The sequence below is a fragment of the Rhipicephalus sanguineus genome, chromosome 1 (genome assembly GCF_013339695.2).
Source record: "Rhipicephalus sanguineus isolate Rsan-2018 chromosome 1, BIME_Rsan_1.4, whole genome shotgun sequence".
NCBI classification, from domain to species: domain Eukaryota; kingdom Metazoa; phylum Arthropoda; class Arachnida; order Ixodida; family Ixodidae; genus Rhipicephalus; species Rhipicephalus sanguineus.
In genome coordinates this window covers 223,172,508-223,198,048 of record NC_051176.1, presented here as the reverse complement: position 1 = coordinate 223,198,048, position 25,541 = coordinate 223,172,508, and the positions used below count along the sequence as shown (strand labels likewise).

The 25,541-nt window shown below is 49.0% G+C and overlaps 1 protein-coding gene across 8 annotated transcripts in view; it reads right to left on the bottom strand.

Annotated features, from left to right (window-relative positions):
• LOC119373048 (TOX high mobility group box family member 4-B) overlaps window positions 1–25,541 on the bottom strand; it is a 453,672-nt gene that overhangs the window by 91,364 nt on the left and 336,767 nt on the right. Inside the window, exon 2 of one of the 8 annotated variants that reach the window (XM_037643181.2) lies at window positions 20,200–20,273. The exons of the other annotated variants lie outside the window; for them this stretch is intronic. Within the exon in view, the coding sequence (XP_037499109.1) occupies window positions 20,200–20,235 (36 nt within the window). The 5' untranslated portion in view covers window positions 20,236–20,273. The remainder of the gene's footprint in view (window positions 1–20,199; window positions 20,274–25,541) is intronic. 8 annotated transcript variants of the gene reach the window in all.

The following is a 25,541-nucleotide window of genomic DNA, read 5'->3' as shown; positions in this document are numbered from 1 at the left end:
AAGACTCTAATGCTGGCGTCCGGTAATGGCGGCGCTTCGGGGTCGTCTGCCAGTGCCGTCTTACGAGGCGGTGTATCGGAGTATGAGCCGAAACCGATCTCAGCTGTCATTCGTTCCAAACGAGCGCGCAGGTTTGCTTCCATGGTTGGCAGAGCGATGAAAACACTACGGCGTTCGAGGTGCACACCCAACATTACCAAACCGACGCGCAGTTTTCAAGCACGCGCGATACACAGTGCGATCGGCTCCGCTCGACGAGAACGACGCAAGCCGACCGGAAGTGGCGGCACAGACCACGTGGTTGCGCCCAGACGTCAGAGAGAAAAAAAATGAAGAAAAAAAGCTCCGCCGGCGCTCTTGCGCGGAGCCTCGCTCCTCTGCGCTGCCTCCCTCAACTCGGTGCCTAGCTTTCCGCGCGCTCGCGGCGTTGAGTTGAGGGAGAAAGCTGCGGAACGTGATCTCTATAATTTGGTAACACCACTTAGACTTGACGGATTCGAAAAATTTTTGCGGCATATGACTCGTGAAGAGTCATACATCAATAATGAGACTATTCCAATATAACTAAGAAAGGTGTTGCAGGGCCCCTTTAAGTGTAATGGTTGATCCACGCGTGGGTTCATTACAGCAGTATATGCTAAACGTCTAGAACAAAAAAAAAAGAAATACACGCGGCATTTAAGTCTCTTAAATGCATTGAATGCGAAAGGAGTAATGACTCCTCCCCGCAATACTCTTTGCAATCACGCAGCGCGGAGACACGGAGCACGCTTGCACGGCCGGCAGGCTGCGACGTGACGACGACACTTTTCGACGTCAATGTCACGTGAAATTGCTACATAACATGATCATACTTGGTCATGCGACCTTGGAACTTAAGGTCCTTACTTGGTCACGTGACGTGATCATTTTGCCATGTGCTTGAATTTTCGAGCTTGGGTCACTCAAATTTTTCGTGTGGTCTAGGTCCGCTGGACATGAACAAGGGTCAACTCAATTTTTGAGACGGCCAACGTCAATATTTTGGGAGCGGCCAGGTAATTGACACTGAAGCGCGACACGTCATCACTTGGTCACATCGTTTGTGTTACCGTCGGATGCCACCGAAGGCCGGACGACGGACGGGCGCCGCATTTTCCGCTGCTTTGGTAATATAATGCTTTTGCGTTAATACAGCCGGCAATTGTGGTGTTTGCAACCGTGGGACGGGGCTTCGGAGACATTACACAAACTAGCCTTCCCATTCCCCTTATTTTTTTACGAACGATGACGATATTCATTGCAACGAGAACAGATGGCACTAGGAAGTGCTAAAGCCAAACTATTCCCCAGCTCTTCATCACGGTGGACCACTTTTCATTTGTTTTGTTTTCCGTGCAAACAGAAGGGATAATTGCGCATTCAATCCACTGCACACAAGGAAACGAGAGCTCGCAACAAGTGCACTCATCCCGAATGTTTGTGCAGGTACCAGAAAGTCGACATTCCAAATACTACAGACTTGCATTATACACGCCATCTCGCAGAAGCTACTCAAACGCTTTACAGCGGCGTGGAATCCGTAGGATAGCGCGGTGCCCGGTACAGCAAAAATATTTTTCACTATAGTTTCAAAAACCAAATACCTCTTCCCTACCTTGCCTCCATCCTTCATGAAGAACCACAGAAACGCCACCTCGTTAAGCGAGCAGCGCTCCGGATAAAAGCCAAAAAAGAAAAAAATGCCACCACATACGCGGCCCACCATTCATTCGGCAGCCGAGTGTCGCACCTGTTAGCGCCACGGTTATGCCCCCATGTCGAGCCAGCGACACTTAACGCTGTCGCCAAAGTCCTTTTTGTATTTTTGTTCTCTTTTTCCATTACTCGTAGTCCCCTCCTTAGAGCGTCTTCAATTAATAGCAAAAAGGATGCGCAGGAACTGAAGGGTGCGAAAAAAAAATGAAAGAAAGTGGCAAAAAAACAAGCGATGTCACTGCAAAAAGAAAAAAAAAACGCAGCAACCGCTGAGCAGCGGGGCGCGCCAACGCAATTCCAGCCTCGCAAAGCGTTCGCCGGGCCGCGCGTTCCAGAGCCGTGACGCGCGGCCGAGCGAAAGCGGGGAAGCGGCGGCAAGCAAGACGCGCGCACGGACCTTTTGTTTCTGCACCCCGAGAGCACGCGCACACGAACAAGAAAAACGAGATCAGACGCGGCGGGAAAGCGGATAGATTCACCGCCGCGCGCAAAAGAAGCCGGAATCGCGATCGACCGGGCGTGCCGACAGGACGACAGCCTCGCCCGGAGGCCCGAAGAAGCGCCACTATACACCTTTTCACAGGGGCACCCTCGCACCCATGCTCGCACCAGTGCGCTGCAGGGGTCGAGGGTATGTTTTCAGTGTTGCCAACGCGCTTTGGGCTGCGCATGTTGTATCTGTACGCTTGGTACGCTTGGATGTTGTGTGTGAATTAGGCCCTTCTTTGCGATAAAAAGCGATTGTCATGGCCGGAAATGGTGCGTATTCAAAGAACCGATCGTCTGGCCATCACTGTGTCGTGCACGGGTGCACGAACAATCAGCGGAAAAGGAACATTTTAGGCGTGATTGTGTGCCCGCAGCACAGCACGCCGCGCGACGATTGCAAGTGTGACATGTTCTCGCTGTATCACTTTCCGTCGTCGCCGGAATTGCAGAAGAAATGGGTGGCGTCGGTAAATCGGAAAAACTTCCGTGCTTTGGGCTGCGCCAGTGCTGTGTGTGTGTTGCTTCGGTACGTTTGTGTGACTGTGTTATGCGCCTGTGTCCGATACGAAGTGACTACCATGGCAGAACATTTACTGCATTCGCATAGCAAGTCATCTGGTCATCACTGTGTCGTGTACGGGTGAACGAACAAGCAGCGGAAGAGAAATATTTAAGGTGCAATCGCGTGTCCGCAGCGCATGTACGACACGCGATGATTGCAAGCGTGGCATGTTCGCGCTGCATCGTTTTCCTTCGTCGCCTGAATTGCGGCACCAGTGGGTGGCTTCACTAAATAGTAAGAACTTGCCGTGTCGCCCTGGTCACGCCTCTGTTCCCGGTATTTCGTTGGCGGCAAGAAAAAAGACGAGAACAACGTTCCCAAGCAGCGAAAGAAAGGTACGCAAGCCACTGATGACTCACCTACTAACTCGTGAGAATGTTCCGGATTCACACTTCATATCGTCCATAACACAGCGGCCGACACGGCTGCAAACTCCGCCTTGTATGTGCAGCCTGCGCGCGCCGTACTTCAGCGGACGGCCTCGCGGAAACCCACGCGCGATGGGGCCTACTGTTCACGGCTTGCGACGGTGTCACATTCCCCTTCACCAGCACGACTTTTTCCTTCACACTGTGCGCCAGCGACTGACCCACACAGTCAAACTGCACGTAGCTGCGCGACTCCAATGCCTCGTAGTTGCACACCTGGCGAAGACCCCACGCATTAGCCTCAACGAGATATAAACAATGTTCGCTCGCGGTATTTCTGGCCACTCACAGGTCTCCTCGACCTAGTCTTCGACGTCGTCGGGGTGAATGTAGGTCAACTCTATCTGTGAAGAAGGATTGTGCGGTGTTTACAGTTTACAGCTGACAAACTTACGCGACGCCAACGAGTATGCGCGGAGGTTTGAAACTGATGGATAATCCGTAGACATTTAGTACGCCAATAAAGGAAAGCGGTAGACAGCTGCAAGAACGCTCTAGTTACCGATTATTAACACTTCACGCCGTGATCGACCTGGTACTACGCTGGCTGCTACTGGTACCGACGACGAAGCACTGCCGTTCGCTGACGCGGAGCTAATTCTTGCGTCGCACGGGCGAATGCGCGCCGCTGAACGGTTCAGACAGCGACAAATAAGTCAATGGCAGCGACGATACCAAACAAAACAGCTTAAAGAAACGAAAAATCAGCAAACACAGGCTTTAGCAGGGACCTCACACCAACAGATAGCGCGCCGGTTCGAGTACGCGCAGCCCAAGATGGCGATTTCGCCAATCTTGCGCGTTAGACGGCGCGCATTTCAATATGGCGCCTCCCTGGCGTGAGAATTTGAAAATGTATATAAAAAGCGCGCGCCGGAGGAAGACGCAATGGGTTGTGCCCAGCGGGGCTGGGTCGCTGCCACGAGGTCAAGGCTGCGGCGCCTCGACCCTGAAAAAAGAAGACACACTGGGCCAATGGACTTGGCGCTCGAGGCGAGAAACGAAAGTCCAGCTCGCGGAGAGCACGTCGTCGGGGCGACACGGAAAAACGGGTCGTCGCTCGCCGTGAGGGGGGCTCCCGCATCGCGTGCCTCGCGGGCGGCCGCGTTGCAATTACGCCTCGCCGGCCTCACGCCCGGCTGGACCGGTAATACTTGCGCAGCCCCTCGCTGCTACAACGCGGAATACTTTCACTGGCAATGAACGGGGTGCCGCGGCTTGTTTACACTGATTTAGCGACTGCGTGCGGGAGACATAAAAAAAGCATTTCCTCCCCACGTTGCCTCGAGCGCTGTGCGTGTGAGTGAACGCGCGCCAAGCACGCCCGTCGGAAGTCTGCGCGACAACTGTGTATCAAAAACGAAAACGTAGTAGCTGAAACCGAGGCAGACGTTTTACAATTAACGTAAACTCTCGAGCAAAAGTGTACCGACCACGGAAGCGCGAGCCGAAATCGCTGTCTACGTCGTGTGTTCGCTATCTGTCTGCTGTCGAGAGCATTGCTTTGACGGTATAGCTGTCGAGAGAGCATTACTCTGACGGAATTTGGTTCTCGACAGCAGACGGCTCGCCGCTAGTCTAATGGTGAAGGGGCCAGTCAAGCTGTGAAATGCAGCTTTTTTCCCTTCGCACCAAACCACGTATACAGTGTATTTTCGTGTACTTGTCACGTGGTTGAATAAACTCAAACTCAAAGGTATAAGAACGGCAATGATCCGTATACTTTTGCTCACGGGTGTACACGCAGTCAGCTGCTGAGCGACATCTACAGAAGCCACGCCACTGCACATCGACGTAAACGGTAAGTGTGCTGCATCGGCCCCTGCTTGCGATCTTCCAATAGTCCACTTAACGAGCATCGTCCTCTACCGCAATGTCGGCCTTATAAATTTTTCAGAAAACGCTTCTGATTCAATCGCTAACAGGCAAACGTTTTCTTCAGCTACGGCTCGCCGGAAGCCGCCAAAACAACCCACCACACTTGGCCTATTTAGAGTCAACATACTACCAAAACATAAGGAGCAGGAGGAAGTGCGCAGGAGTCCAAATGCATCGTGGCCAAATTGAACGTCAACAGCAGTGAACGCACACATAATGTACCTACATGCTTTAACGACCGACCCTGCCGTGCGCATTATTGTTATCAGCCCTCTGAATGCGCGCTCAAGTATACATGAAAGCGTGCAATAAGATTGCAGCCTTAAGAGTTAAGGGAAAAACAAATGGCGCGAAAGGCTATATTTGGCACGACGAAAGCCGTACATGAGGAGACGCAACAAAGAACTCATTGCCAGGAGTGAAAGAGAGAGAGAGAGAGAAATAAAAAAGAAAGAGGAAGAAGCCAAGAGAATAAAAATCCAGATAGGAGAAGGCATGCGAAGTGCGACCGAGCGCCACCGAAATAACCCGGAATATAAGGAAGGGAGGTTCATTTCCAGACAGGAGCCGCCGCCAAATCGGACTAGGCCTGGGTGCACCATTATCCCGGCTCCTTCATTACTGCGTGTTTTTCTTGCTTTCGCCACGCATTCGGTGTTTTTCTTCCTCCAAGGTACCGCGGAGGCGAAACACTCCTCGGAACTGCGTGCGTACGTATCTTGAAGGCGAATTCCACGCCGCAGACGCTCGCTGCTGAAAAAGGATGACGACCGCGCGCTGACACCGCGAACACGTGCCAGGCCGGTAAACGTGCTACTACAAAACTGCGCCGCAAATGGCATCCTCGGTGACGACGATTAACAGAATCGCTCGGCATCACAATACGTGGAAAGTGCGCGCAGAGAACTCAGCTGAATTTCAACAGCCAAGACAAGAAGCTTGAAAGCGCATGCGCATATCCCTCCCACCGCGGCCCTTGGCGGGCGCAAGCAGGCCGCGCCACAGGCTGAAACTCGAGTGCGGGGCGGCGAGAGCATTGAGCCTGAAAATTGGCGCTGTCGGCACGCAGAGATGGGTTCCCTCCTTCAACGTTCCTCCTGCTACTCGCCCCTCTTACAATACACACGCACACAGTTTTTTCCCCCTTTCAAGAGCACACACTTCCTTTCTTTTTGTCCTCACCTTTCCCGGCTATGCACCGTCAATAATTTTTAGTACTTATTTTCACCAACTTCTTTGAATATTAAGCAACTTAGACTACGCAAACTCATTACTTAACCGGTGTACTTGTGGCGATATGAACAAAACTACTTGTGGACCAGGTTGGGGACCAAGCGGCTTGGCAGTTGCAAAAACCTGATCACAAAGCGCCGAACGGGCTATCGTATATTCTACAAGTATATTTTGCAAATATACTTGTAGAAAGGTCTTGAATGTCGGGCCCCAAGGCCTAACGTGACCTACTCACTCTGTCGTATGTGCCGAAGTTCCCAAAGTCCCGGACAAAACAGTGGCCGGTACCCCTCCATTTGTTACGGTCAGAACATCTGACAACGGCATAAACTAAAATAAGAAAATGTAAAAAAAAAATAAAGAGCACGGGCGAAGAAATAACGGAAACAAATATATAGTGACGAGTAGAACTTCCAGGTTTTGCCGGAACAGCTGGCGCGAAAGCGATGGACCGCGGAACCGTGACCAGTGTGCCATGGCAAACAGGCCAGAAGGCGTGCCGCGAAAGTTCGCCGCCTCGTTCGAGGGAGGAAACGCAAGAGCGCAGGTGGCGTCTCACTGCAGCAGCGCATGCCGACTGCGCGCATTCTTTCCCTACACGCACGTCAAGGTACACAAAAAATGCACAGACGCGAAACAATGACCTCCCTCCCTCGTGTTGGTATAGTCCAAACGAAAAGAAGAAACGACACGGCCGACGCACTAGAATACAGAGGCTTATAACTTCGCCATCAATGCCTGGACTGACAAAACTTCTCTTACCTAATGCGACCAAACGTTGCCGCGACGATTGTCTAGTCATGCCGTTAATTGCTATCGTGCGTGACGAGCCCCTGAACTTCGGCCAACCGAGTTGCAAGTGCTTAGTCTATTGACTTCGGTACCTCACTGTGGCCGTCTGCCGGTTGCATCAAACAAGTTCGAGTATATAGGTCTGTTCATACTCATCTTTTGGCCACAATGACAATACGCCAAGAATTTCTTCTATATATTTTCACAAACGCCATTTCGCAACCACTTATATCGTGAAGTCTTAAGAAATCAAGATTGACTGGAAACACCCTTCACCGATACAAGGAATGCATATAGGTACGTGAATAATATAACGCCAAGCTTGGACCAAATGTCAGCTCCATTTAAAAGAACAGCCGTAAGTCCTGCTTTGAAGCAACGTTGCGCGCGTCTTTCGAAATCGCAGCTTTCTGCGGCACTAGCCACGACGAGTGAAATGACCAGACATGCATGGAAGCGAAGACATGCATCGCTCGCTTTGATTGGGCATGTCACGGACACCGCAGAGCAGGCACGTTCTTTTTCTCGCGCAACTTCTTTCTCCGTTCTTATACTCCGGGCAGGTTGAACCTTGATGAAACGCGGCGATTGGCATGCGCGCCAACGTCCTCGCGGCAGAATGGCCTTTCTCTTCCACGTCGCTGGCCCTTTTGCGGACGTGGCAGGCCAGACACACCAGTCATTCAGACCGACTCTTAAAGTGCCAACATCATTTCATGGTGCAAGTGCACTCTGTACTTCTTTCTAGAGCCTTGAAAAGGGATCGACATATCTTGACGGCAGACCCGAACAGAAAAGCAATGAAAAAGGCAAACGACCGCAGCCGAGAAACTTCGCTTGGCCCACGTATGCAGGCACAACGCGCGCACAAAGAGAATTCACGCTGGAAGGTCGACGCCGCGGACGAATGGATTTTGAGTCTCGGCGCCATTAGACTTGACAAAAGGAGAGGAACGAATCAAGAGCGCAGCTTGCGCCCAGCCAGAAGAAGAAAAACAAGCAACGGCGGCGTCGGGGAACGAAGCGCTGCCAGAGGCCACGATCGGAGGGGGAAGTCTCAACAAAACTTACGAACGAAAAAAGCCGCCCACCGCCGCCACCTCCGCGGAAGGGCCGCGGCAGAAGAGGCGCCATTGTCGGACGGCGCGCGCCGCCGCCTCGCAAGGTCGGAGGCCAGCGCTCGGCGACAGCGAACATTACCGACATTACCGCAACAGGGTCAACCCCCCGCCAGAGCAAGCTGCTGACTCACGCCGGAAAACGGCCAAGGAACGGAAAATATGCCGCCCTTCTTTTCGCACCCACGCATTCGCCTATGCGAACGCCTCCTCGCGCGGGCTGATCAAGCCTGCATACACAAGTCGGTGTGCACTGCAAGGGCCCACAGACCAGGGATTGACGAGGCAGATTCAGCATCTCAACTGCCTTTTCGTTTCCGCCATGGTCAGGTGCAAGCAGAGGGTGCCGCATGCGAACACAGCGCCGTGCAACTGTGTTAATAGTATGCTCATAACCAGGGGCGTGGCCAGAATTTTTTTCGGGAGTTAAGGGGTGGGGGGTTATGCGTTTGTTTACATGTGTGTCTGTATACATACACATCCTGGATACGTATTGGCGTATCCCTCCTGGATACGCCAATGCTCACAACTATCCAAGTGCCCAAAGTTGAACCGACGCAAAATGGCCATACGAAAAAAAAAAAAGTGGGGGTAAGGACGACAGCTCATTCGATTGAGCCTCAGACCCATGACTCGCGGCGACGCAAGCTTTAGGCGGCGCATCACCCCCTTAATCCCCCCCCCCCCCATCATCCAGAACTCTCGTGACGACAAAAGCAGGAAAAAGACGCGCGTTGAGTGCGATAACCCCGTTGATACACTCTAAGCCAAAAATGGAAAAAATGAGAGTAACTGCGGGTTTTAGTCCTAAAGACGAACTGTTACTCCCCAAAAAGAGCAACTGGAACAAGATGACCGACATGTCTCAAGTAGGGGGAGTAAACGTTCAGTGTTAGGTTGGAAGGGAGCAACAGAAGGACGAACGACAACATTTGCTCTCGGCGCGCAACCGTTGCTCTCCTGCAGGACGCACCCTGTATCGGTCGATGCATGGGCCACGTTTTCTTGCGTGCTGGCGTAAGGAAACTACTTTTTCTAAACTGAACAGAGATACGCACGCTAATAGGGATATTTAGCTTGTACGTATACTTTTATTTAACGTTACCGTGTTACCGGAACACATATTTTAGAAAAGTTTTAGCTCCCCGTACGTAAACGTTTACGTAAGTACGTCAACGGATACCTTTATGTTTGAATAAACCATGAAATGGTGCTGATAACGGCACTTCAATTATATTTAATTTAGATAAGATTGTATCACTGCTCCGGCAAAATCACGAGGGGTTTTTAAGCGCGTACAGTATCCCGGTATACGCAAAGGGGTGTAGAATACCGAGTTATCCGACGATGGTGTCGCCATCTTGTGACGCTTCGTGCAACCATAGTATGGGCACGTTTGTTTTCGCCTAGTGTTTTTGAGGAAAAAAATTATTGAAAAGATAACTCATTCGTAATTATGCCGCGGGGAGGCATTTACACCAGAACTAGAACGCACGATGTTTCTGCAATAACAATTTTTTGCTTGCCTGGTTCGTCTTATTCCCGCTAGATGGCGTCACCTATTCAGCCTGTCGGGGTATTTATGTCAAGGCTTCTCATGTTTTTACGGCTTTGGTATTTTATTTCTAGCTCACTCGTTAGCCGCTGACTTTAGCCGCTGAAACAAGGTGATCGCAATTGGTGCTCGCACTTCGGCTTATTTTTATTCGGCGGCTGGAGCCTCGGTAAAGCGGGTATCGCGAGTCGCCGCGAACGAAGGGGGATTTCACGTTCCGTAAAGGCCCGCGCATGCACAGATTCCTTCCGACAACTCGTAACGCGGTAACGCAAAGCTAAAAGCCCCTAATACAGGCTAAACGTTCCTAATAAAAGGCATGGTTGCACTAGAACGCCAGCACCTGAAGCTGCTGTCGTCGCAAGTTAAATGGTGTGTTTGCGTAGAACACTTGGCATAAATATATTGGGCGCGAGGCCCACCACTGGAGACGCGGGCGCTGCAATCGCTGTGACGTGCAGGGTTGGATCACGTGACTTCGCCTCGCTCTGGCGAAGGGAAGCGGACGGTTGAATTCGTTGTTTTTAACCGCAATTTCGCGGCGTTTTCGCTTTTGAACAGCGCTGTTTTGCTTTCACTTCTTGTGTGTGGACCCCCAGAGACTACACAATCCGCTAAAGTGCAGTAAATATATCGGCGGCCTGGTACATTTCTGCTCCGTGCAACAGTGCATGCACTACGTACGCGAGTGGCCAGGAGTGAGCTTTCACTTTTACCGCTACCCTGTTTTTCACGAGCATGATGCCGCAGTCACCTGTCTTTCTTTTTCGTTATTTCAAGTTTATGGTGTTAAAATGGACACCGACCACGAATATTTATAAAAGCAAGACGTTCCGGCTCCCGCACGGGAGCCTTGTTCACAGTTAAAAATGAATGCGCAAACAGTTCGGTTATGTATGTTTAAAATATGACGTAGGCAACGTGCGGACATGTGTGGAAAGTTGCCGTCATGACGATTAAGCGTGCGCGCCGTTGTCTGGATTGTCAGAGATTCAAGATAAAGCCGAGAAGTCCAGTTCATTTCTCTTTCCGTTAGCTTTGCCTTCTCTCGGTCTGTTTCGTGGCCAGTTGCTTCTACGTGTTTGGCCAGCGAGTTAGATGAAACATTTCTTACGTCATACATGTGCTGCTTGAGTCTTTGCTGAAAGTTACCTGTCTCGCCGATGTAACTTCCACCACAGTTTGCGCCCCCCTCCCATCCCCTCGCGCTCATGTCCATTTTAATTGTCCTCGTGTATTTTCCCGACCACACGGGTTTCCTTCAGACTCTCGACTTCAGCTCATGGGTTTCTTGCTTATAGATTATTTCTGTAAACTGAGCCCATAGCCAGTGTCACTTGTTCTTCTCTATGTTGTTTTACGCTACAGGCGAAAACATGGCCAGCTTCAAACACTGATTCACCTTCTAACAGTAGCCGCGAAGTGTCATACTGCTTTTCAATAAAGCTTTATAAATGCTGGACGCTGGTATTTTCACTGCAACATAAAATTGCCATTTAGACCACGGTAAGCTACACCTTGCAGCATGGCCATTCAAATGCGAAAGTAATACGGCTGGCCGGCACACGGTGCATTTGCTATAGCGATCGAGCCCGATCGGGACCGTATTTTTCGATCGCGATTGGCCCCTTTGTGCAAGCTGGATAACGGAGTCAATCGTCGAAAATTTTCATCCCGATGTGGCTGGGTAGCGATCGAAGATGCACTGTACGTGTGACAACCTTCGAAAATTCGCGTAATGAGAAGCAAAAGATAGATATTAAAATCGTGCCGCAGACAAACTCATGTGGAACGTTATCTAGCTACAACACTGAATGAGGCGCGCGCGTACATATGGCTCTCGTGCGTTTGTCTCCAATCATATGAGACAGGTTGCGGCTGCATGAATCTCTAAGCATACTGGATTGCTTCCCACAAAGCGGAGAAGCCGCTGTCATCGTGCGTCATAGGGCTATGTGTACTAAACAGGAACGTAAATTTACCCATGCTTGTCGTGTCAACCGCGGCTCGTTATTATATGCAAACTTACAATGAATGACGTTGCACAGTTCCCCGCATTTCTTGCAACAAAAAATATGTTTCTTTGCCGCACGCACGAGCTAAAGCCCATTCGACGCAAAATGATTCGTTACGTTTTACAAAAGCAGCGTGCGCAGCCCCCACGGTTTCCATATCTGTGGCCATAGCAGACGACGCCGGCAGTCAGGACGCTGTCTAAGGCATTATGGGGCGTAACATGTTTTATGAGCAGTTATTTAGCATTTCGTACAGTCAGTGATGAAGCTGCAGCAGTATTTTACTGATTTCGTTGAAGTGAAGTACAACAATAATAATAAAAAAGCAGACGCGAAAGCGGCTGCTGGCTGAGCGGGAGAGGGCCGGCGGAGCAATCCAACCGTGCACGTCACAGGGATGCCTCCGCATGCGCTTGCGGCCTGAATGTCCAACAAGACGGAATGTACAACGAGACTGAATGTCCAATAGTGGACATTCAGTCTCGTTGGACATTTCGTCTCGTTGGACATTCCGTCTCGGTTGGACATTCAGTCTCGTTGGACATACAGTCTCGTTGGACATTCCGTCTCGGTTGGACATTGCGTCTCGTTGGACATACAGTCTCGTTGGACATTCCGTCTCGGTTGGACATTCCGTCTCGTTGGACATTCCGTCCCGGTCACAAATTTCGCTTTTCCGTTTTCGTTCCACACATCCCAATATTTGCTGTGAAAATTTTCCGAATGTGCCCTAACATTTGCGACGTGCGTGAAAATTCGTTTCGTCGTGATAGGACGTGGATATATATATATATATATATATATATTATATATATATATATATATATATATATATATATATATATATATATATATATATATATAGAGAGAGAGAGAGAGAGAGAGAGAGAAAGCGCAAAGACACGAGGGAATAAAAGAAGGACACAAGACGAAAAAAAGAAGTATTTAAAAATAAGAAAAAAAAATATTTAAAGAACTCCCTTTTGCACTCGTTTGCTCGTGTTCATAAAAGTTGATGCCTTTTCAACAAATCGAGTTGAAAGTTTGCGCTTTTCATGCCTTTGTTATGTGCGTCCTCGCTAAAAATATGTACCTGTAACTTTAGCACAGTTTAACAATTATGCAAAACCAAATAGCCCGTTACCTCACCTTGTTGAGTAATCGATTAGCTTTCAGTTTTTTCTCCGTAATCCGCTAGTTTTTTTTTTTTTTTTTTTTAAGTAATTGTAATCGCTGACGCTCTTTCACTGTTAGTCTGTTCCCGACCCAGTTTTTTTTTTTCACTTGAGCTTCACAACACTAATAGTGTGAGCGCTGACTGTGCCGTTCATCATCATTGGAAGAGTAATAGAAAAGCTCGTGTTCAGGCCGGTTCTGAAAAGTCCTCAAATGATTTTAAACATCATAAAAACGATTTTATTGTCGCCAACGATTACCTGTATGCTATGTGTTGTAATGAAAAATTATTCACGCGAAGCACTTTGCAAAACGCGAGCAAGATTGGCTACTTCGGCAATAAGCTCAGAAACAATGAGCAGTTCGCAGCGGATGGCCTGATGCTGTCTTGACTGGCCCGGTGCAGCGGAGCTGTAGGTCACCGCTCATTGCACGTCACTCTAATGTGGTGTTACGTCATTAAACTTTCGTTACGCTTCCTACACAGTGACGTCGATGTCAGTCGCGCTAGCGATGGGTCTCGATCGCGAGAATGAGCATTTATACAGACTTTGGAAGTGAATTAAAATACATTCTAAACGTTTACTGCGTGCAATACTTTGTGCTGAGCGTCCTTGCGTACAGGGAAAGCCTACAGCAGGCTTTTTATCGCCTCAAAATTTGGTGACACCACCTCTTTAACGGCATGGTCTTTCCTAGACCGGCCTGCAGTTCTCTTGTAGCCGAAATGCCATGTTTCCCTCAAGGTAGTCAAAACTAAAACTAATGTCCCACACTCAACATGCTTCATAATCATTTCGTGGTTCTGGCGCGTAAAACCCAAGAATTTAATTTTAAAGGAAAATTTCCTCCCTAGCTTCTTCGATCCGCATTCTTTAAGAGGAAAGAAGAATTGTTCTCGGGGCTCATAGAAAGCCAACAATCAAGCCAAGGAAAGCATAGGTAGTACGTTATTTGTTGATGGTTTTAAATGTAGTGTAACGAATATGACCTAAATTGAAAGGACATAAATGGCACGAAAAATCACACTTTCTTTCGGTGGGATTCAAACCCACAACTTTCGCATAACGCGTCTGATGCTCTAACAATTAAGCCACGATGGAGGGCGCTCCCTCGTCCACTTTGTTGGGTATTTACGTGAGCTTGATCCCTGGGAGTGTTAGCAAGCGCAAATCGTCGCCGTAATTATAAGGTTGCGGGTTCGGATCCCACCGATGGAAAGGGTGTTTTTTCGTCTACTTGGATTCCTTTGAATATGGGTTATAATTATTACATCGCAGTTAAAAAAAAGCAACAAATAATGTCCCCAATGTTTCATTGGGCTTAATTGGCTGTTGGTTTTCTAACAAATAACTGAGTCTCTCGAACTATTCTTCTTTCGCACTTTCATAGCAAGGGCTTCGTCCTGCCTCGTGACGCTTTCTGGCAAAAATAGTGTTTCACACTCGCCGCTTTAGCTACGAGTGGCGCTGGTAACACTCTCAGGGATTAAACGCAGATAGATACTGCACAGAGTGGACGAGGGAGCGCCCTCTCTCGTAATCTTTTAAGGGGCTGTGATGTCCGTTTTATAACAAAGATAAACAGGAACAGCAAAGTATGCAAACAAACAAAATAAAGCAATAAAGTAACATATTCAACATATATATAAAACTAAAAATACAAAATAGAAATAAAACTAACAAAACTTGAAATTATGATAAATGCAGTAAAGCGAGTACGGAAACAAAAATACGACGCCCGACGCCACAGACAGTCAATATTTGCAAAACACACAAAAAAATGTGATCTTCCGTTAGGCTATCTTAACCCAATGAATCAGTTGTCTGAGAAATTTCAAACGAGGGCGCGTTTATCTCTTCTAAATTGGACATTCCGTCTCGTTGGACATTCAGTCTCGTTGGACATTCCGTCTCGGTTGTACATTCCGTCTCGTTGGACATTCCGTCTCGTTGGACATTCCGTCTCGGTTGGACGTTCAGTCTCGTTGGACATTCAGTCTCGATGGACATTCAGTCTCGGTTGGACATTCCGTCTCGTTGGACATTCAGTCTCGCCGGTCACGTGACCCATTGGACATTCAGTCTCGTTGTACATTCCGTCTCGTTGGACATTCAGGCTCTGAATCCTCCGCATGGCGGCGCCACGGTATGCCCTCGAGCCCAATAGCCTGAGAAAGTGGCAATAAAACGCGAAGCTTCGCGAGACTCGTATATACCTCACGACAAAGAAGCGACTGAGAGAAGTACACAGTTGAAAGACTTTACATTTGCGGTTTTTTGCTGGTCGGCAGTCTCCAGTACAAATCAGCAAAAGCCCCGACTGCAGGGTTGCAGCAGAGATCACGCAACGAACACTTTTATCGCGATGCGCAGAAAGACTGACAGCGAGCTAACGCCGCTGACCCCCCCCCCCCCCCCATCTCTACCTTGTCACTTCTCACTGGTCACTGGCTCATCTTGGCGCGAAGGCAGCTATCGCAATCGGGTCCGGTAGCTTGACTTTGCGTTTAATCTCAGAGCAAATGGACGTTATCAGCTCGGGCTGTGTTGTCTTTTCAAAGGGGAGGTGACTCTACCGCAAAACAAAATATATTATTACTACTGATATTTATAATAATAATAATAAAGAAGAAAGCACACCTCCAGGCAAAAAAGAAAAAAAAAGAAATTACTGGCCTTTTAGCTAGCGCAAAAGGGAGCTCTGGCAAAGCCTGTGTTTTCGCGAGAGATTCATTACCCTGACGTTTTCGGATGTTTACACTGTTACTTTCGATTCTCTTTCGAACATCACCACTGGTTCTGCACGCCTATGCTCATTTCACTAACGTGTAACGACTCGTCGGTACCTACATAACCCCGTTTCCTTTCAGACGGGGCCGTAGCGTGTGGTGGCTTAGTGGTTAGCCTAAGCGCATGGCGATTAAGTGGTCGCGAGTTCGAATCCTGTGTGTTTGTTGCAAATTTTCTGAAATTTATTTCTGAATGACATGTATGTATAGCGTTTGTACATCCAAACAAATATCTATATAAACCTCAATATGCTCTATAAGTCAATCAAAGACGAATTATTTTCGCCCAAGAAGCAACTAAGGAGTAACGGGAAGGAGCATCCGTTGCTCCCTTGAGGAACATCAGGAAGGAGTAACAGTTGGTCCTCAAGGAGCAAATGGGGGGACTAACCGTTCATCCCCTGAAGGAGAACTGAAAGGAGAGCAACGGTTCGTCCCCTTGCCGTTGCTCCTTTTAGGCGAGTAATGGGAGTGGCAATGCACTTGCTCCCTCAAAGGAGGAACCCCTATACCCCCGTTGCTCTCTTTTGGCTTAGAGTAGAGTCGAAAAAAAAATTGTCGCAAGAAATCCGTGAGGCAGAGTTCAATAACGAGGCATCAAATTTGACCTCTGTATGGGAGTTTATTGTTTCACGAATCGATTGCCGCAAAAATTTTTCGAATCCATCAACAACGAGCGGAGTTACAGGGATTTGTCCCACGCTTTAACAGGGTCCTAAACCAGCTCTGATAATTTTTTAACAGTTCAAGAAAACGCGCGCGTCGAGTCCCCGAATGCCGCCACGATCAACAATGGCAAACGTGGCAGCGCTAGGAGCAGCGGGCGCGCCACAAATTCCAAGAAACAATCCCTTGTCCCCTCTGGGCCTTTCGGTATCTCCAGCGTTGGTATGACGTCACCATTCGCGTCTGGTCATGTCAGCCACAAAAGAGAACCTGTTTGTCCGCTCGCAGGAACGCGCGCTCGCCGCTCTTCATCCTCGCAGCGAGGAGGAGCCCTCGGTCAGGAGGAGAGACGAGCCGATGAACGGAGCGTAGCGAAGGAAAGCGAAGCGAGCGAGGGCCGCTTTGGATAATCAAACGCGTGTAACTCCGCTATTATTAATAATAATAATAATAATAATAATAATAATAATAATAATAATAATAATAATAATAATAATAATAATATCTGGGGTTTTACGTCCCAAAACCACGGTATGATTATGAGGGACGCCGTAGTGGAGGGCTCTGGAACTTCAAGACGATCTGGCGTTCTTTAACCTGCACTGACATTGCACAGAACACGGGCCTCTAGCATTTCGCCTCCATCACAATGCGACCGCCACGGCAGGGATCGTAACTCCGCTATTAGGCCCCGCTCCGAAAATTTCTTGCGGCTACAGGTTTGTTGAAGAGCCGTGAACAACTGCAAAACCATAATTAAATTTCTACCTCTGGGTGGTTTAGGGGCCCTTTAAAGGGACACTAAAGGCAAATAGCAATTCATGTCAGTGTGAAAGGTCAGTGTGTGAGAACGTATAAAATGTCAATATTATCAACAGCAGTGCTATACTAACCAAGAAATTAAGGTAAATGTAGGACACGATATGCGCCCCGAGTGGGACATTTTGGAAATGATCCCGATGACTTCAAGAGTACCAAGTACAATTAACCACTAGTAATCAAACTAGTTGCGATAAAAGAAGAACCTTCCGTGCATCACAAAAGTAACAAAATGTTGCTGGTTCGTTTCTGTTTGAATCATGGAAAGAAGAACCTCTTGGCGTTACCACAGGGAACGGCGCGAGTGGTTCAAAAGTTCCGTTTTCGCCGAGCTGCGCTTCGCTCACGCGGTCGCGTCTGAGTGGTAGTTTCAGTATCGCATACTGCTGCGTGTGCTTGGCCCCCCGATATTTTCACACTGTTGATACTCTACTTCTGCTGTTGGCCAAGCTAAGCTCCGTTACAGTGAACTATACAGTTTCGGAGTGGCCCGTGGCTGCGCCTTGGCAAGGTTGATGGTCGCTGTTGCGCAAGAAACCGTAGCGTCGGAGGCCGGGCAGTAAAGATGGACAACGTTGGGCACGGCAACTGCTACGTTAGAAGGCCCGTTCAGGCGGGCGATTTGAAGGGCGCTAACGTCGTGCGGACCACTAAAACTTGATTTTGCTTCAAAATGAGCATTTCCTTGGCATGAAACAAACACTACGAGGTTTCTGGAACGCTATTTTAACAATCAACGTCGACTTGACATTTGCCTTTAGTGTCCCTTTAAGCGCTTTCTCTCCCAACGAGAGCGCTGGAAGTTGCACAAGGAGGGATGGCGCGGTAGAAAGAAGTTACGACAACGTGCGTCATGACCTTGAGCGCGCCTGAAAGGCAATCGCTCTCTCCCGTTGTGATTCATGTGAGCACTAGTGCGGCTACCCTGTGATGTTAGGAGACTATGGATCGCGGCGTCGGCACGTGGCGGCACCCCGTGGCGAGAAGCGCACCTGATCCAAACGCCGCTCTTGATTTATACCGATCATTGGCCAATAGCATGCTATCTGTTGTTTGACGTCAAACAGCAGGCGCCGGCATCTCCGAAGAGAGTGAGCACAGGCCTCTGTACGAAAAGAGGGCGCCTGAGAAAATAGCAAACTTTGCGCTGCGCTTGTAAACTCTCCTTGCCGCGTACGACAGCAACATTTGGCTGAACTGTTCATAGAAATGTCTGCTTTCCGCAGGATGTGCTTTTTCACCAAGCACGATGGGCGCTTGGTGAAATGACCACTTAAAGAGTAAGAATTGGCATTTCTTTACATCTACCAAAGCTTAGGGCTAGTTGGCACGCAGTTAAGATGAAGGCTGTGGTCATGGCTTCACTGAAGCCCTGAGCGCCTCCAAGACGAAGGTGAACGGATTTCCACACGAGCTATCAGCTATAGTACGGGGTTGGCCAGCGTTACAATCTCTGTCTTTAAGTATATCTCGTAAATACTTGCCTGTGTAAGTACTGCTTCATGCGCGCAGCAATATTTTATAACTGATGCAACGGTGCAAAATAAACCTGGACAAAATTAAACGGCAGTGCATTCGCTACGCAGGCTGAAACTTGAAAAGCCGAGCGGCAGCGCTTCATTCGATGCCACCGCTTGCTGAGCCGTTCAGCCGGCATAACGAACAATGCTGCTCTCGTGCACGTTAGCAAGCCAGTGCAGGTTACATGCAAAGGCACAGCGAACCTCAGGCCAACGCGTAGCTCATCGCACCCAGCCCCAGCGGGAAGCCAGGAAACAGGAAATCGCACGACGCAGTCGAGAGGGAACAAGCAGACGCATAATGCCGTGTGGGCGGGAACTCACAAACGACACCTACAAGGTTAACTACTCGACAAGGGTAAACGTGAAAGAAGTTAGCAAGTATTACAACCAGGTACAAGCTACGTAGCAAAAGAACGTTCACTGAAGTCAACACGGAAGCCACGGATAAGAAAGAAGAGAAAGAGGACGATTCGCTCAGTTTTGGCAGCAAACCAAGACGGTATAACGATTACCCGAAGACAATTCGTAACTGCGCCAAACGCTTACACTACAGCAGTGGGAGGGCATAAAGCCCAACAAAGTTTTCTTTCACTACTGAAACAAAGTAGAAGCAGTACTAAAAAATAAACACAAAAAAATGAAGTTGCAAGACGATCATTTACGAAAGCGATGAGAGAGTACCCCGGAAGGTCCTCGCTCATCACTTTGAAACCTACATGTTCAGGAAACAAAAGGGTCCCTTATTCTGACTGCACGTACAGATTAATGCAGATAATAGCGCAATAACAGTACCGGAAAGTACATGTTGTCGTAATTAAGTAGCTCTGGAACTGTACCTTCCCGTCGACGTGCGCTCCTGAAATCAGGGCCCGTGACGCCCTAACATTTACACAATGCAGCCGCCTAGTAGGATCACTGCTAACGCGACTTTTGTGGCTGTCTAGCGCAGACAGTACAGGGCTACAGAACGTTTTCAGTGAAGGACTAATTAAATTAAATTTGCCCGGATTCTCAGAACGGCGTTACTGGAAAGTCTGCGCTACGTTAATGGCCATTTAGGCTAAACGGCACACTTCGCGCCTTACGAAAGCAACAAAAGCACCTCAGATGAAAAAATCTGCGAAAAAAAAAAACAAAAATAAAAACAAGGAAAACAACGGTAATAAGACGGTAGGTACTCCAGTACAACTGCACTAAAACAAGTCTCTTGTGATGGCGGTTACTGTATCTCTATCTTTTCCCCTGCAATAACAGTGAAGCGGTCTCAGTGAAGCTACGGTGACGGAAACAGCAGTCAGGCCAAATGCCCAACCGGTAGCTACGCTCGTTGAAGAACGAAGCCCGAGCCAGCCGCAGGAAATGGGTGACGACAGGGTGTCGCTCGCGAGGTCGGGAGGCGGTGCAGATGCATGCGTACCCAGAGTGTTTGTCCGGCCTCCCCGACGACAAGCATAGTCGCTGCCGGGAGCTCGCCGGGTCCGGGCGGCCACGCTACAAGGATCAAGCAAACGCAGCCGATTAGCCACACGCCAGACACACATACTCTGAACAAACTTCCTCCACGCAACGCGCGCTCTGCTCGAACCTGCAAAAGCAAGCCTATCAGCACTGGCAACGAGGCGAAGCTAGTGCAAGTGTCAGAAATCTGAAAACGCCGCGTCGTGTACACGCTAGCTCTAGACGTCAGCGATGAGAAGTTGAGCCACTGGTATACACTATGAAAAAAAAAAAAGGAGCTGAACTATCCTGCAAGGAAAGTCTCTGAGCTGTTGCTGAAACCGCGGCTGAAAAGGACGCTACACGTCACCCTTGACATACTCTATTGTTTTTCTCATTACCTTGACATGCATACACTCACTGCAGACGACAATGTGAATGCCACTCTACCTTTGCAGCGGTGTCCTGTGTAGTGATACGGATATTGACCGGATCCATTTCAATTTATTTAGTGAAAATGCCTAAATTGACCTACATGCGCCGCAGCAAATGGCCATGAATCCTTGTCGCCGTGTCATGGGTATTTGTACAGCCAAAATACGTCCGACCGCATATTAGGTTATTGCCGCATGCGCGCATGAATGAGGCCCATTCGAACACGTAGCGTCTGCACTCCCAGTGGCATATAACTAAGTCGGCTTCACGCCTTCCACGGCGTCGGTCAGTATATAAGGTGGGTACACTGCAGCACCTGCGACATGCGATTTTTAAAAGTATGGGATAACATGACGCGATTTATGAATGTATATCATGTCTCACGGCGTTTACTAGTTTTTCTTTCTACAGCAATATACAACTGTACAAAACCACGACTAGCACCTACGCACTTTCTAGAGTCACTACTTTCTCGGCAATCACTAATTTCCTTACACTAGAAGCGCGTAACATTCGGCCAGTGGGCGGCCGCTTCGCCGGCGTTCTCGTCCAAGCGGAGGTGTGCGCGATTCTCCTCGACCAAACAACAAGCACGACGTGTCGAAGCCGCGAGGGCGCTCGCGTAGTACACACTGATCTCGGCCACCTACCGCGCACTCCTTTCGCGCAATATGAAAGCTGGCGTCCCGTCAGAGCCCATGCGCTAACCCGCGATCGCAACACACCCGAAAGGAAACAAGTCTCTGCCGCACGCACGTGAGGGAGATATGCGACAGGTGCCGCCACTGGGCGGCCGCGCGCCGGCGCGCGTTGAGAAGCGTCAAAGCCAACAGTGTTCGCAGTTTGCAGCGCTCGCGCGGAGCCAGCGCAAAGAAGCGTCCCATCTCGCATCTTCCGCGTCTCTTCTGTTCGCGACGAGATCGATAACAAGCCCAGGGAACGAGCGTTGCAAAGCGGCCGGCAGCAGCCACGCCTTCAGGCTATTGCCAGGCCTACGGGCACGAGCGCGCAGGTTTTGACGCGCGCCTCACGGGCGCCTTCTCCGTCAGTCGGTACCGCCGCGCAATGGATACAAATTGGGCCCGCCACACGTATATACCCGCCTCGACCGCGGAGGGCTTGTCAAGCCTTCGGCCGGGTACAGTCTGCGATTACGAGTATGCAGCGGGCGTCTGGGAAAGAGGGACCAACGGCCGTCGTACACTCACCATTAATTTTCCTTATAAACCCATTTACGGGGAACAAAGCAGGACAGCACTAAACAAAGATCTCTTACAGTGAGCGAAAAAGAAAGTACAAAGCTCGCGATATCCCCAGTTTCCTGCTACATGAAGCACCAGGCAGAGAGCTTTTCGCGAATGAAAAGAATAATGCCCGAAAGGGAAGGAAGAAGAAAAAAAAATGAAGGAAGAAAGAAAGGATCCTGGCAAAGCAGACATGCAGCCAGTCGAACGGCAGAAGGATTCTCGTAAATCACTCCCAGGACACATATACGCAGGCGCAGATAAAGCAGGGGGCAGCGACGGCAGGAGGGCGCCTTCCGATAACACGGCCTGACGACGACGATGGCGACGTCACACTTGCAAATCCCAAATTGAGTTTCTAGTCCGCGCTTCTTGGTGCTTTTATCTTTTTCTCGTATTCTTCCTCACTACATTCTCTTCACTTTCGACTTTGTGCATTTCCTTTATATGCACTTCTTCACGAGCCTACTTTTCACCTCTGGCCGCCTGCCTTTTTCCATTACATGTTCACGTGCTCTCCTGTCGCGGCTTTGCAGCTAACGCTCGAGGCGCTTCTTGACGTTTAAAGAAAAAAAAAATTTTTTTGCACGATTATTATTTCCGCGTTACCCTTGTTATAGATTTTCTGCTATTCTCGATGATCTATCGAAATTCGAAGAGTGGGCGCCCGACGGTAACGGCGGCGCTTATCGGGCGCGATGCTGCGGATGCGCATCAGGAAAGAAAGACGGGGGCAAATAAAAAAAAAAAAGAAAAGAAGAAAAGCTAGAGGGGACTGAAAGCTTTCTACATAGCGAGAAAATGAAAAATAAGGCACTAATAAGGCCTCTCTCTCTTAAGCCATAAAGTGAAAGTTATATCCGTATTATACCACAGCTGCAGTGGATGTATGAGACAGGCCCAATTTTTCACCCAATTTACAAAAAAAAAAAAAAAACAGTACAATGCAGCGCCTAGCAAGGACTACAAGTAAGCGTTGTAAGGTTCCACGAGCAAACCTTGCGCTATAAACAAAGAATGCAGAACACAAAACTTCCTGCGCAACGAGCGACCACGGCGACTTGGAATGAGGAGCCGCCCAACTGGGGGCGACCATCTTCGTCTGCTCGTAAACTGAAGTTTAGGCATCCTTACCATCCTCACGTAGAACAACCGATCTACCTTCCACACAAGAAAAGTTCAATTTATTTCACTTTTATTTTATTTCTACGACTTCGCATCTTGGTGAACGGCTATGAATTGACTTCTTCACTTAAAGGAGAAAGGAAAAGACTGAGTGGACAAAATACTATAGTTCGTCCTCACAAATGAACCTGGGCGCGCAAACTAGTCCGACGCGTAGCGGAAACGCAAACATACAGACATCAGTATAAATAAGAAGAAATAAAATAAAATAATCGTGCTACATTAGGTACGCGATAGCACCTACAACCCGAAGAGACGGCGAACAGCGTGCGGCCAGCGCCACGCCTATATTATAATCTATGCAAAGGAACAAGAATATCCCGCACAAGGGTTCTGAGATTGTCTTCACGACTGCGTGTGCTCTGCATTGCACGGTACGCGTCTCCAAATAAAAATGACAGTTGACAGCCAGCGCACTGTGCAGTCTGTAAACCCGACCTCTCGTCTGCGCGTATTTCACCGCAACGAAGGATGTAACGTACAGTAATGGAGAAATAAAACGTGAAAAAAATTACAATGTGGAACAGCGTCCGCAAGCGTTAATTCGAGAACGCTATTTCGCATAGTTAATTATGCGGATGCAGCAGATTGTTTTGGGGACCACACTCACGAGTGTGCAAGGTGAAATCGTACCGATGTTAAGCGTATCGGCGAAACAAACCGAAGGAACGTGTTTCAATTAGCCCTCACTTGTTCGCACATCGATTCTCCATGACCGTACCTGATATCAGCCCTTTGCGAAAACTAACTGAACGGAATACGGCATATACCGTCGAAGTAATCTCGCTGAAGCCGCAGGGCGCGTAACTTGTATCTATTTAATTAACAGCCTTAATAATAGCACTCGAGATGACAGCGCAGACATCTACATCCGGTGGTAAACGGATAAGACGCAAAACCCAGAACAGCGCAAGCGCAGGAAGGCACTGATTGTCAACGTCCACGTTTCGGCGTAAATGCCGGCCAACAGCAAAGATGGCGTTTTCCAAGTTTTGCCGCATTAAAAAAAAAAAAAAGGAAATCCATGAGCTTATCTGCATTTCGTAAGTTAAGTATTAAGCACAGGCTGCTTTGTAGCTACGCTATCATATTTTAACAGCGCAGCTGTTCACGCTATCGGTAACTTGTGCTCCGTCGTGCGTGTATGCGCCACAGGTGGGCATGCGCCACAGGAGTTGGGCAAGCCCCACTACCGAGTAGAGTAGGTGCGAGCGTTAAACGAAAACCCTGCTCGGCGAAGCGGAGCACGTGAAACACGCGAAAGAGAGAGGAGAGAGAAAAAGAAAAATTAGACAGAGAGAAAGCGATAGAAAGAAAAGAAAAATAGAGAGAAATAACGACACAGAAAGAGAGAGAAAGAGATAGAAAGAAACAGACACGAAAACGAGATAGAAAAAATAGAGCAAGACAGTAAGAGAAAGAAATTCATGATAGAAATAAAGAGAAACAAAGAAAGGGAGAGAATGAAGCAGAGAGAGAGAAAGAAATAGAAAGGAACAGATACAAAAAAAAAAAGATGCAAGAAACGGAGAGAAAGAAGAGAAGAGAGAAAGAAAAAATAGAGAGACACAAGGAAGGCCACCCAGCTGTGCTCTTCCTTCAGACTTGGCACCACTAGCGCGAGGCTGCCATAATTTTTTTACTAGGCGTTTCAAGATTTCTCCGATGTTGTCCCCTTTCAACTCGGAACGCGACCGTTGCGCAAGGTCGCCTCGCTCACCGGACTCATTCGAGCGCAATCGCACTCAATCGCTGCCAGGTTCATCGCTGCGACCCAGAGGACAAGAGCCGGCTCGCTGCACACCACCGACTCAGAAAGCGGCCGCGGACATCGCCGCGGGGTTGGGAAAGGGCGCGCGACCGCTCGAATCCTCTTTTGGGACGTAACGACATCTGCTAAATGGGCACCGAAAGACAGCCCCGTAAAGGTGTCGCCGGCAATAGGCAGGGCGCACGCGTGCCGAAGCGACCACGTCTCACCGCCAGCTGACGCCTCCCTCCCCTTTTGCTCCGACGCCCCAGGAAAGCGAAGAAGACACGGGGAAGCATGAACGAACAACGCAGCCGCATGCAGCCCATGGACACAGACGGGCTGGGACTGTGCGAGAGGAGGAAAATCTTTATAGTGCGAGAAAAGCAGTTCAGACAGCCGGCATCACGAGCCGACAGTGTAACAGTTAGCACGTGCTCCCTGTATACAGACGAGTGAATCGGACTAAAAAGCTGCTTACAAGCAGACGTACTCTATGTTTCGGTGTCCACTCGCTGCATAGGCAGCAGTGTAAAACACCGCACCAATAAGTTACGATCTCCAGCGTTTTTTTTTTTTCTTTTTTAAACTTACATCGATAGTCCCAGTAGACGGAAAACTGGGCAAGTCGGTACTGCGGATTCGTGCTGAAAAGTTGAGAGCACCCGCGGCGAAGGCGAGCGACACAACACGGGACCGGTTCCAAGA